The 14,126-nt window shown below is 41.7% G+C and overlaps 1 protein-coding gene and 1 non-coding gene across 2 annotated transcripts in view; one reads left to right on the top strand and one right to left on the bottom strand.

Moving 5' to 3' along the window:
• The window catches only part of Bub1b (BUB1 mitotic checkpoint serine/threonine kinase B), a 57,119-nt gene that overhangs the window by 35,230 nt on the left and 7,763 nt on the right, over nucleotides 1–14,126 (bottom strand). Inside the window, exons 3-6 of the mRNA XM_005364244.1 lie at nucleotides 10,436–10,495; nucleotides 9,433–9,577; nucleotides 4,786–4,982; nucleotides 2,536–2,705 (exon numbers count right to left, since the gene is read on the bottom strand). Of these exons, the coding sequence (XP_005364301.1) occupies nucleotides 2,536–2,705; nucleotides 4,786–4,982; nucleotides 9,433–9,577; nucleotides 10,436–10,495 (572 nt within the window). The remainder of the gene's footprint in view (nucleotides 1–2,535; nucleotides 2,706–4,785; nucleotides 4,983–9,432; nucleotides 9,578–10,435; nucleotides 10,496–14,126) is intronic.
• Nucleotides 2,174–2,280, top strand: LOC113457988. The gene has a single exon (XR_003378449.1). It is a non-coding gene; the product is annotated as a U6 spliceosomal RNA (small nuclear RNA).

Here is a 14,126-nt window from a genome sequence, read left to right as displayed (position 1 = left end):
GAGTACATACCATATTCATCTTTTTGGGTCTGGGTTATCTCACTCAGTAAAGTATTTTCTATTTCCATCCATTTGCATGCAAAATTCAAGATGTCACTGTTTTTTACCGCTGAGTAGAACTCTAATGTATATATGTGCCACACCTTTTTTTATACATTCTTCTATTGAGGGGCACCTAGGTTGTTTCCAGGTTCTGGCTATTACAAATAGTGCTGCTATGAACATAGTTGAACAAATGCTTTTGTAGTATGATTGGGCATCTCTTGGGTATATTCCCAAGAGTGTAATTGCTGGATCCTGAGGTAGGTTGACTCCCAGTTTCCTGAGAAATCGCCATACTAATTTCCAAAGTGGTTGCACAAGTTTGCATTCCCACCAACAATGGATGAGTGTTCTCCTTACTCCACATCCTCTCCAGCATAGGTTATCATTGGTGTTTTAGATTTTAGCCATTCTGACAGGTGTAAGATGGTATCTCAAAGTTGTTTTGATTTGCATTTCCCTGATCGTTAAGGAGATTGAACATGACCTTAAGTGTCTTTTGGCCATTTGTGCGAGGGGTGTGTCCACCCACTAAGACAGTGCCACTGATCTAATGGGAGCTCACCAAGGCCAACATGTGATCAGACCAGACTCTCTGAATGTGGCTGACAATGAGGGCTGACTGAGAAGCCAATGATAATGGCACTGGGTTTTGATTCTGCTGCATGTACTGGCTTTTGGGGAGTCTAGTCTGTTTGGATGCTCACCTTTCTAGACCTGGATGGAGTGGGAGGGCCTTGGACTTCCCACAGGGCAGGGCACCCTGACTTCTCTTAGGACTGGAAAGGAAGGGAGAGTGGGAGGGAAATGGGAGGAGATGGAAATTTTTAATAAATAAATAAATTTTAAAAAATTCAGATTCAGAGAGGGGTATAGTCATTAAATTTAAGATCTGGCTCACTGTTAGGTTGAAAACCAGAGAGGAAGCAATGGAAATGTTTCTGAGTAGGGCATTTCAAGCAGCCTGTGTAAATAGTGAAAGAGAAAACATGGCCTATCTGTGCAACTCTGATAAATGTGTTCAATAGGGAATATTCATTAGTAAAGTTTTGATCTTTCTCAGTAAATAAAAAAAAATTTAAAAAAAATAAATCTTAATAAAAGATAGTAATAAATTCTCAATGATCCAACTACTAACATTTTTATACATTTTATCTTATTTTTTTCCTTTCCCCCTTGTCCTAACACTTCCAGTCTTCTTTAAGATTTATCATCAGGGGGCTGGAGAGATGGCTCAGCGGTTAAGAGCATTGCCTGCTCTTCCAAAGGTCCTGAGTTCAATTCCCAGCAACCATCTGGTTGCTTACAACCATCTGAAATGAGGTCTGGTGCCCTCTTCTGGCCTTCAGGCATACATGCAGAAAGAATATTGTATACATAATAAATAAATAAATAAATATTAAAAAAAAAAGATTTATCATCATTACTATTTTTAATCATGTGCAGGGTGTGGGTCTGCATGCAGTACACACGTGCGTGTGCAGCTGCTTACAGAGGCCAGAGGCACTGGGTTGCCTGCAGCTAGACTTTACACACAGCTGTGAGCTGCCTGGTGTGGGTGCTGGGACCAGAACTCAGGTCCTCTGTAAGAACAGCAAGTATACTTAACTCCTGAGACTTTTCTCCCGTCCCCTCTTCAGGTTTTTTGTCTTTATTTTCGAGACAGGGTCTAACTGCATAGCCCTGGCTGGCTTGGAACTCACAATGTAGACTAAGCTGGTCTCCAACTCTAGTGCTGTTTGCCTCTGCTCCTAGACCTGTGCTAAAGGAGCCACCACTGCACATGACCCACATCCAATCTGTTATTCTTTCAGTCAGCATTGTAACACTGCCTAATATTTGTTTAGTTGGTTAGTTTTTGTTTTATTTATACAGGGCTTTTCTGTGTCACTCTGGCTATTCTGAAACCCCATCTGTAGACAAGACTGGCCTTGAACTCAGAGATCCACCTGCTTCTGCCTCCCGGGTGCTGAGATTAAAGCTGTGCCCCATTACCACCCAGCAAAAAATGATATTCTTAACTAACAGTATTCTCTAAGGCATTAATGCATTTAAGCATTATTTCAATAATATCTACTATATTACTACTTATCTAATTCCAACTACAACGTTTAGAAAATGACACATCTCTGTGCTCGCTTAGGCAGCACATATTCTAAAATTAGAACGATACAGAGAAGACTAGCATGGCCCCTGCGCAAGGATGACACGCAAATCCATGAGCGTTCCATAAAAAAAAAAAAAAAGAAAGAAAGAAAGAAAGAAAGAAAATGACACATCTCAAATATCAGGTTTACTCACAGTCACTAGACAAAACCGCCACCTTTGGCTTTCCTGCACCCTATGATATTAGCTTTCTTTTGGCTTTTCTTTTTGCTACCTAGTATTCAGAAAACTAGGGCAGTGTCCACATGTATATTTATGTGTTGCCTTCCTACATAATCTGCCCACCGCAAGAGACTACGGGCTCCAAAACAACACTAGCAAGCTCACCCTTCAGAGCACCTCCGACACGGCTGATGGGCGCCTTCGCCATCTTCTTCCCTCTGCTCTTCAGCTCAGCTAGTGTGCTTCTCTGTGGTACAGAAGACCCCAACACCTCCTCCTCCTCTTCATTCTCAAGTGCCAAGAGAGCTTGTCGGGACACTCGGGCCTGGAATTGTCTAAGGCATGACAAAGGACCATGGGCTTTTAATTGAAATGACCAGTTTTCACACAAAAAGCAGACTAGAGAAAACTGTGTGCAACTGACCCAGGAGACTTGTTCTCTAAGAACAAGGAGAGCAAGCTCAAGACATAAGGATGTCATAGCTAGATGACTCAGGGTCATTAAAACACTCGTTTGACCCATTGAAAATATTCTAAAACTTACCATCAGAGTGATCAGAGGATCAGCTAAGACTAGAAAATTGATGAAATTCATAGTTTCAAATTAAAAATAAGAATTACAGAATTGTAGAAAGAGCGAATGAATATATCCAAACGCCCTTCACCTGGACCCACCAATGGCTAGCTAGTATCCTGCCACATCCGCCACCCCTCCACATACAGCTTTTCTTACAAACCATATGAAAAACATACAACGCATCTTACTTTAGCACAGTTGGCAGAAATTTGAAAACAAAACTTCTCTGCTGTTGCTGCTATAATTTATAGTATACTGGAAGAGAAGTAAATAGATTGTGGTGCTCACTAGGACGCAGCACAAGCCTGCAGCCCCAATCTGAAACTCTAAACACATAAAAAGAGACCCCATGACTCTGGAGGGTTAACAAAAGCAAGACAACTGTGGCGGTGTGACGCTTAGACACCCTGTGCTGCTGTTCTCTGTTGTGTTTCTTGTTTTCTCTTGTGCTTATCTACTGCAATGGTGATTTGGGAAACCCTACAACTCCTTGAGAAATTCTATCTTTCTGACCAAAGGAACGGAAGCAGGGGATTCTGAGGGCCGGAAACTACTAGAAGAATAGCGGAGAGGAATACGCTGGAGATCCTGGAGATCGGGAACGCCTAACTCCCCTGTGCTCACTCCTTGAGAACTGAACTCTGACGGCATCCACTGCCCAAGTCTCATTAGCCCAGCAGCACATGTAGGAGACAGACCAAACAGCACCACAAAGGACAAAGGCTGAACTGACCATACCACAACCACTGCCATAGGTTGTGTGACATCTGGAATTCAGTTGTCTAGGACAATGGGCATCACCGCTCACTCTCCGGAGACTGTCACTAAACAGGCTCCAGCACACTATCAGAATAAATGCCCGGCCTGTAGCACATTCCTTCACACACAGATTAACAGGAAAATGTGGCTGATTCTCAAGGGAGAATAAATGACAAACGCTGACTTCAAGACTGCCCACATGCTGATGCTTTCAGAGCTTTTCATTTCTAAAAAACTGTATTATTTTCAGATTTTAAAATAGTTATTATAACTATGACCCATGAGATAATAGTAAAAGCATCTAATTTTTAAATCTAATTTGTATTTTATGCATATGAGTGTTTTGTCTGACGTATGCCTGTGCACCCCATGTGCCTGGTACCAGTGGAGGCCAGAAGAGGGTGTCAGGTCCTAGAATATAAGTCACCATTACTGCTAGGAACCAGAAAAGACAGATACAACACAAAAAGCTTAATTCATACAATGGAGTTTTTCAAAATTGAATTTTTTTTATTCCATTTGACAGTTAAAATAATAATTAAGGAGGGCTTGGGTTCCATCTCGCAACACCATAAATTTAAATAAAAAAAATAAAAAACTACTTAATCGAGGAAAAAAAACACTTGCAAATCATATATATTACAAAAGCCTTGTAAGGAATTCTTAAAAGCACAATTAAAGGAATTAAACTCAAAAGGTTATAAAAATAAACCATTTTTTAAAATGCTGGAATAAAGGCCATTTTAAGCCTCTAACCTCACAATCAGAGGCTGAGGCAGGCAGATCTCAGTGAGTTTGAGGCCAGGACAGTCAGAGCTACAGAGGAACCCTATCTTGATGCAAACAAACCAAAAGCTTACATACTGTGGCTGTTCTGTGACATCCTTGGAACAGTACAACTACAGTTTGTGAGGGTTAGGGAAGAACAGCACAAGTGAGCGCATTCTCTACAGGGTCCAGAATCATCCACACTTGAGAATGTAAAACATGTGAAATGGTAAGGAAGTAAAGGTAACTCAACAGCGCATTCTTTGGGTATCTAATCAAGGGTTAAGGCGGGCTCCAGAGAAACCAACTACCTGTGCTGGGACTGCAGTCTTTCCAGGGGCTCGGCCTTGCGTTCAATCCCTTCCTGGAACACTGCGTCTGCTCTCTTGAAGTTTTCTCTAGCTTCGTATTCTTCAGCCCATGAAATGTAGAACTGGGCAAGGGAGACACCAATCCCCTGGCTGTGTAAGTAGCTGTACAAATCCAAGGGCTCATTGCACAGATGCCCCTGGAACAGAAATGGTAACAGTCAGTCGGCCTTCTTCCACTTGTCAAACACCTGTGTGCCAAACACATACTAGGGAAACTATCTGTAGTTCCTGCACTGGGAATATGTATCTATCTTATAATTATATTATAATTAACCCAGTATTAAAATATACTGGAATAAGGACCCAAGAAAGGGACAAGAGTAAGAGATTGACTTGCAAGAAAGAAAGGAAGGGAACGAAAGGCTTCAAACAGGTGACCTTTAGCTGACTGGAAGGGAACTGGTCATTCCGCAGACAGCAGGGGAAGAGTAGGGTGTTCCCTTTAAGTCTAAGGTGAGTGAAGACAGGAGAAACTCTACAGGGCGGGGCAAGATGGGGAGTCTGGAGTAAAGGCTGGGACAGGTCTTAAATGTCAATCCAATTGATTCTGCTTCTATCTGATGATAAATATATTCTGTGCTGAGAGATTTAAAAGCAAAGACAAGATTTGGTCAAGTCTACATTTAAGGAACTATGTAATCAGGTATAGTAGAGAAAATTTTAACTGCAAAAGAGGAAAAATTAAAATATCATACTAGGTTTTGACACATTTCTACATCTCCTAGCCATAAGAAAACTTTACTGTATTCTTTATATATACATATAAACATATTATTTATTTATTTATGGGGGGGTAAGTCTTGCTCATAGCCCAGGCTGGCCTGGAACTCAGTATTTAGACCAGGATGTCCTTGAACATACAGTAATTCTCTTACTTCTACCTCTCAAGTGCTAGCATTACAGACAGAGCCACCACAGTTGACCTCAATTTTTATTGGGCAATACATCAAGGTCATTTAACACATAAAAACAATAGTTAGAATAAGAAGTTAATTCACATTCAGAATAAATAGCAAGCCTCCATAGTTTGTATTATTAGACTGACATCACAGTACAATAGTCACGCCACTAAACTACTAGAAAAGAACCCGAATCAGAGTTTAAGCTTGCTCTATGGGAGCATTACAGCACACTGCTGAGCCCGCCCTTGTTGAAAGCACACACTGCAGGAAGATAACGAGGAGTGTTGGGGATCAACACCTAGGGAGAGGGCAAGAGGACAGGAAGTAGAGGCTTTAAAGCAGACTCCAGGGCCACATGGGGAGAGTTCATGGGCTAGGATGACCTAATGGGGTTTTGGCAGTAGAGACAGGAAGGCCTGGCCTTAGGCCCCTTCCATGTGGAAATACCCAAAGAGCACTGACAGCTGGGAATTAGGCAGCAGCACTTCAGAGTGGATGGAGACCACGTTCTTCTGCTGAAAGGTTAGGGGAGCAGCTGGGCCCAGCACACAGTATTATCCCAGAGATGGAGCCAAGCACTACACAGCCTGGCGGCCCCAGTAGCCACAGCAATTACAAGAATCACTGGCCATGCTTCTGTGACTGCTCAGTCAACGCTAGCACTGGAGAGGGAGAAGCAACAGGATTACCAGAATCCAAGGCCATCCTAGTCTATAGTCTAAAGAGTGAGTTCCAGGCCAGCCTGGACATGAGTGAGGCCATGCCTCCTCCTCCTGTCTGTGTGCTGGTGTACCAGTGTGGATAGGCGCACATGGGGGTAGAGACAGGCATCTTCCTCCATAATGACCGTATCTTTTGAAACAAGGGCTCTCACTCAACCTGGAGCTCCCTGGTTCTGCAAGCCTGGCTGACACTGAGCTCGGGGACTCCCCCGCACTAGGACTGCAGATGCTTTGCATGAGCACTGGGATCAGGACTCAGGGCCTTCTGCTTGTACAGCAAGCACTTCAACAACCAAGCTACCTTTCTAGTCCCTCTAGGAGGTTAAGGGACAAATGTAAAATGCATAAAGAGAGTTTTTTAAAAAAAATATTTATTTTCTGAGGAAAATTAGAAGTTGTTTAAATACAGAAAAATTGGTTAACAAATTAGAGAATGTCAATTGATTAACACTATGCAGCCATAAAATAATTGAAGCAGGCTGAGTAGATGGCTCACTTGTAAAATACACCATAGGACACAAAGGAAACAAATAAACCCCTAGAAGTCAAATTATGCTCAAAGTAATCAGTTGCTTTCTAAGAGGAATATACAAATTTAAAATGCTAAAATTTAGTACATCACACTTTGTACAAGAGTCTATCTGTTCCTAACCTGCAATACTAGACCAGGTCCTTATATGTCTTCCTGTACCTTCCCTGTAACAATTTAACATATGCAGCCTTTTGGAATGATGCTGCTACACTTACACTCAATGTTTCGAACTTATCTTCTCTAATAAAATAGCCCCCACAAAGGTAGAAAGCATTGCTACCTACAAATATCCTTGTTTCTTGCCAGAGTTTTATGTGACTAGTCTGGAATAAATGAAATACTCCATTTAAATTTTTTATTTGACAAATGTGAACTAAATCGAACATCCCATCTAAAAATGTTTAACCTTATTTTATTTTGGATTTTGGAGATAGGGTTGTGCCATGTATCTCTGGCTTGGAACTCCCTATTAGACCAGACTAGCCTCAAACTTTTGAGGATCCTATTGGCTAACTTTTGAGTACTTACAGATTCTGTCCAGCTTCCATTTACATTTTTAACAAAAACAATTGTTTCATAGTTTAAGTTTGCATAATTGAATTCAGTAAATAATGTTTTCTTTACATTAGTACTGTTTTCTCATGGTGCTTTAGGAAAACTCACTTTAGTGTGGTGTCAGTTTAAGATCCATTTTGGGTTCCGTCATTGCACAAATAAAGCTTAACAACCATTTAATATATGCAGCTTTCTGATTGACCTATGTTCTTGCATACAGCATAACCAATAAAGGACAAATTACTCAGAGTGTTGAACAAGAACATTTAAGACACAACATAAATAAAGGCAGTGAGCAACGGCAGCACACACCTTTAACCCCAGCACTCGGAAGAAACAGGCGGATCTCTGAGTTCCAGGCTAGCCTGGTCTACAGAATGAGTACCAGGTCAGCCAGAGCTGTCTCAAACAAACAGACAATATGGCTAGATGAACAGATTCAAAAGTGAAATATTTCTTGGCAACTTCTAAACATTCAAACTAATTTTACCTCTTTACCTAAAAATACTGATTTTCTAGTAACAATTTTTTTTAGCTAGATTACAGGAATCATTTATAAAATAACTGACTAGAAAAATCTTTTCATAAAGCGAGAGAAAGATGTGGTATGAGGAATTCTTCATTTATACCTTGTGAACACCCTCACAAAGAAAGAAAAAGTAGTTTATTATGTGCTTTGTTGCTCCATATACCAGTTCCTGCTGGTAATTTTACAGCTGAACATTTCAATGTAATGGTTGTCTAGACCAGGGCTTCAGATTATCTGTGAGGAAGGAGTCTGTGTGCACAGATGTGCACACATGTGCATACATATTTGAAGATTTCTACTTCGCTGTGAACTGATTTTTTTTTCACTGCTACTGGGATTTGAACCTGCCACTATGCGGCATTAGAAAAGCGGTCCACCAGTAAGGGACTCCCATTCATCTCTTACTGGATTTTGAGAAAGAATCTTACGTCCCTGGGCTGGCCTTGAGTATATTATATTGCCCAGGCAGAGCTTTGCTCTGTGATCCTCCTGCCTCAGCCTCCCAAGTAGTTGGATTATAGGCTTATACTAATAGGTCTGGGCTTAGGGTATTCACAGAACACAGAGTTGAAACTGGAGAGAGCAGGCTCAATGGTTAAGAGGATTTGCTCTTCAGAGGACCCAGGTTCGGTTCCCAGTACCAAGAGGGAGGCTCACAAACGTTACAAGATATCCTTCTGTATATACGTTGCTTTTATTGGTTGATGAATAAAGCTGTTTTAGCCAATGGCTTAGCAGAGTAAAGCCAGAATAGGTGGAGTCAGAGAAATGCTGAAGGAGAAAGACGGCAGGCATGCCTCACGACGATACACAGACAAATAGAAATGGGTTATTTTAAGACATTAAGAGCTAGGTAGGAACACACCTAAGCTGTTGACCAAGCAGTGTTGTATTTAATAAAGTTTCTGTGTGATTATTTAGGTCTGGGCGGCAGAAAAATGAAGCTATCTCTTTGTTTCCCTGCCACCCAGGGGATCCAATACCCTCCAAGAACACACTTACATACATGCAGGAAAACACTCATACACATAGAATAAAAATGAATAAAATCTTTTAAACAATAAACATAGAAGTTACTAAAAAAAAAATGATGGTGCATTTAGATGTTCTACCAGTGTTAACATCTGTTTTGTTTTTTCAAGGCTTTTGGCTAGTTCTATAAAACAGGATCTGACAATGTAGACCGGAATAGCTTCAACTTGTGATTCTCCAGGCTCAGACTCCCAAGCAGAGATTTTATGGATCACCATGCCTAGCTCAAATGGTTACTGGAGTTTCCAATTGTTTACTCCTAAGACCTCTATAGGAAAAATCTCATTTAATATTTTGAATTCAGATGACACTTACCAATTTGAGCCAGAGGTTGAGAAAGCGGGGGTCACTATAGTAACGCTTCTCTCCATGTAGAGCTTCTATAGCTCGCTCTAGTAACGTGGACATGTTACTCTCCTTTCCCCCTTGAGGATAGTTCTGCTCTGTCCAGCTAATATACCTGGATGGGAGGAGAAAGAAAAATTTTTGAATTGATGTATACTTTTGCTCTAGTTCTAAGTCTCATTCTGAACGGGATTTTTGCTTTTGTTTTGAGACAGAGACTTATTTAGCCCTGGCTGGCCTGTACTCAACTATGACCAGGCTGCGCTCAACTCAAAGAGATATGCCCACCTCTGCTTCCTGAATCCTGGGATTAAAGGCATGTCCACCACACCTAACCCATTCTGGATTTGCTTATTTTATTATTTGTGTGTATGGGTTTTGTCTGCATGTGCCTGTGTATCACATATGTGCAAGGCAAGCAGAGGCCAGAAGAGGGCATCAGATCCCTTGGGACTGGACTTCCATAAGGTTGAAAGCAGCCACGTGAGAGCTGGGAAGCCAACCCAATCCTCTCTGCAAGTGCTCTTAACAGATGATCGTTCTAGCCCTCTATTCTGAATTTTTCAGCAAAAACTATTGAATATATTCAAAGTATGTATCTTTAGCAGTGCTCAATGACAAATCCTAAGCCTCCATCTCTCAAACTCTCTTGAAGTACCTGCAACAAATGCTGTGGAAAATGATGGACAGACACACCTCAAAGTTGTGTCATACTCGTCTTAAAGCCCTCAGGGAAACTGAACTTAACTCGGCACTACAGCCCTTCTTTCTTGGCATATGTAAGGTCCTGGGCTCTACGCACAGCCCTGCAAAACAAACACCTCAGAAAACCACTGTGGCTGTTCCGAAGTCTGCCTCGCCAATTCAACACTTTATGCTCTGTTCACCACTCCATAGCCCTCAGTTTGAGAAACAAGGCCCAAAGGATTCACCTGTAAATGCCTCTGTTGCTCCTTCCACTTACAATACTCACCGGTCCCACACACACAGAGGGTCACTTCCAGAGTAAAAGCGGATTTCGGATTCAAACATCCTGGAATTGAAACAGACCATGTTAGTACACACAGCTGGCAGGGCTCATTTCTAGTCACCCCTCAAGTGCTTCAAATTGATCTAAACAACTATCCTAGAGGTTAGATTGGGGGTTTAGTTCAGTGGTACAGAGACCCTAGACTCAGTTGCCAGTTCAAAAAAACAAAAAACAAAACAATCACAGCAAATCAATTATGGAATGCTGTTTGGGCTGGAGAGAGGGCTCAGCAGGTAAGAGTGCTGTCTCAGTCAGTTTCTGCTGCTGTGGTGAAACACCATGACCTAGAGAAGGAAGAGCTTATTGGGGCTGTGGCTTACAGTTTCAGATGATTTAGAGTCCACTGCCATCGTGGCAGGGAGTGTGGCAGCAGGCCAGCACCACACTTTTAAAACCTTAAAGCCCACCCCCAGTGATGCTGTTCCCCCAACAAGGACACACCTTCTAATCGTTCCCAAATAGCTTTTACTAATTGGAGGCTAAGTGTGTGCTGCTTGCTCTTGCAGACTACCCAAGTTTCCAAGCACCTGCATCAGGAGTCTCTCAACTATCTACAGCTTTATTTTATGTATTCAAGTGTTTGCCTGAATGTATATATGCCTGCTACAAGTGTGCAGTGCCCAAGGAGGCTACAAGAGAATGTGAAAGAAGTACAGTTGGCAGTGAGCCACCAAGAGGGCTGGGAACCAAATCTGAATCCTCTACAGGAACAGTGCTTTGAACCACTGAGTCATCTCTCTCCAGTCCCACCCTTCCAAAAATAGAATCTTTCAAAAAAACAGGGCTCTTACAGAGCACCCAAAAAGGGTGCACCACAATCACCTTGAACTCCAGGTTATAGGGATCTGAAGCCTCTGGCCTTAGCAGACACCTGCGCCCACTTGTACACAGCCACATATACATATACCTCAATAAAAACTAATAAAAAATCTTAAACACATAAAAATAGAAATAATTGTCGGGCGGTGGTGGCGCACGCCTTTAATCCCAGCACTTGGGAGGCAGAGGCAGGCGGATCTCTGTGAGTTCGAGACCAGCCTGGTCTACAAGAGCTAGTTCCAGGACAGCCAGGGCTACACAGAGAAACCCTGTCTCAAAAAAAAGGGGGGGGGGGCTGGAGAGATGGCTCAGCAGTTAAGAGCATTGCCTGCTCTTCCAAAGGTCCTGAGTTCAATTCCCAGCAACCACATGGTGGCTCACAACCATCTGTAATGAGGTCTGGTGCCCTGTTCTGGCCTGCAGGCATACACACAGACAGAACATTGTATACATAATAAATAAATAAATATTAAAAAAAATTAATATTCTAAGCCAGGTGTGGTATTGCAGGCCTCCTCTAATCCCAGCATTCATTAATTTAAACAATGGTAATTACTTTGCTGTTTTAAATTTCTTCACCTATAAAATGGGATCATAATACTACCTATTAGGTTTGTTTATATTTTTAAAGATTTATTTTTAGGAAAATGTGATACATTTATACAATGGAGTACTACACAGCAGAAAAAAGTAATGACATCTTGAAATTTTCAGGCAAATGGATAGATCTAGAAAACACCATATTGAGTGAGGTAACCCAGACAATTATGAGATGTACTCACTCATAAGTGATTTTTAAACATAAAGCAAAGAAAACCAGCCCAAAAATCACAATCCCAGAGAACCTAGACAACAATGAGGACCCTAAGAGAGACATACATGGATCTAATCTACATGGGAAGTAGAAGAAGACAAGCTCTCCTGAGTAAATTGGAAGCATGGGAGAGGGTTGAAGAGGAGGGGAGAGAAAGAGAGGGGAGCAGAGAAAAATGTAGAGCTAAATAAAATCAATTTAAATAAAGATTTATTTTTAATAGTGTTTCTGTGTGGGAACATGCATGTAAGGATAGGAGCCCAAGAGGGACTATGCATCAGCTTTGGTTAGCGAAGCCTGTTGTGGGGGGACAGTAAAGACAGACCCCTAGCCAGGCAAAGAGCTGAGAACCAGGGAATGCAACTGCTCAGCCTCAACCGCATCTGCACCACCACCTCCCAGGCTCAGGACAACACAGAAGAGAGGGTGGGAAGATCCTAAGGGATGGAGAATGAAGAAAAGCATCATAAAATGTTGCCTGGCCATGACACGACTATCACAACCACCAACACACAGCAGTGGTGGTTGTGTGCACAAGACAAGGGCACGCCCACTGGCCAGTGAGATGCTCAATGGTTTGTAAACGCACTCACTGCCAACCCTGAGGACAGGAGTTGGGTCCCTAGAACTCCAGAAAAGAAGAGAACAGATTCCTGCAAGTTGTCTTCTGACCTTCACACATAAATAATCCTAAAAAAACAAAACAAAACAAAGTAAAACCATGATGAGGCCCTGTGACATTCAACCCTGGGTGAGAAAGGGCTCATGAGTCCTCACAGGCAGCTAATGGTTGCTGGAGGGTCAAATCATGGTTTTTAGGGGTAGACTCACTAGGTTACCCATGGGCCCACAATTCATGGAAGCAACCAACCCTAATTCAACTCAATGGAGCGCTCGCTTTCTCTCTCTCTCTCTCTCTCTCTCTCTCTCTCTCTCTCTCTCTCTCTCTCTCTCACACACACACACACACACACACACACACACACAACACAACCAAACAAAGCAGAAACATGAAAACAAGAGCGATCTTATTGGGAAGAAAAGGAAGCTCAGCAAGAATTAGAGGGGATAAGGGGATAAGAGAGGGCAAAGGGGGAGTGTGAAAATGACTAAAATATAGACACGTATCAAAACATCAAGTAATAAAAAAATATACACAATAATTATTATAAAGAAAATGCTGAGTGCAGTGATACGTGCCTTTAATCCCAGCATTGGGTGACAGAGAAAGGCAGATATCCGAGTTTGTGGCCAGCATGATCTATAGAGCGAGTTCCACGACAGCCAGGACTACACACAGAGAAGTCATCTTGAAAAACAAACAATACTAATAATAAAATAGCCAAATGGCATATATCTGTAATTGTAGCACAACAGACGCTGAGACCAAAATCCTGTAAATTCAGGGCCAGTCTGGGCTACCACAGTAAGTTCAAAAATAGCCTAGGATATTTGGTGAAGTCTTGCCTCAAATCAATAGATAAACAAACAAAACAGTTTGTGTCAAAACAGTTTGACACAAAACAATATACTCCTAATAAAAAAACCAAAGTATAAAAGTGAAAAAAAAAATCAATAATACAAAACAGGTATGGTACTTGCCAAGAATAGATAGTAAAGGTGTTTTGTTGTTGTGGATTTGTAGACCGTCCACCAAAACTGCTAATAAACTCAACCTTGACCCAGAGGATGGAGTTCAGGCTAAGCTGACCAGAATGAACCAGAGTTTTTTGGGCCTTTTTGGATCTTGGAAAAGCAAAGAGGAGGGTCACCTTGGCTTTTCTCTGTGGCTTTTTGAATCTACCAGGTTCATACCCTACTATCTGTCTCCCAAGTTTTTATTAATAATAGAATAATTTGGAAAATCATTACATTTTGTTTTATTGAGTTGACCAGGCTTGGCTCCAGTAAAGGTTTTAAGAAGTAAAAATAGGGGTAGGAACTAGGAAACAACTATAATATATCAAAGAAAAGAGGTATTTTTCCAGTAGATCACTGGCA

Source organism: Microtus ochrogaster, assembly GCF_000317375.1.
Source record: "Microtus ochrogaster isolate Prairie Vole_2 chromosome 14 unlocalized genomic scaffold, MicOch1.0 chr14_random_1, whole genome shotgun sequence".
In the NCBI taxonomy this organism is placed as follows: Eukaryota; Metazoa; Chordata; class Mammalia; order Rodentia; family Cricetidae; genus Microtus; species Microtus ochrogaster.
This window is presented reverse-complemented; position numbering and strand designations above follow the sequence as displayed.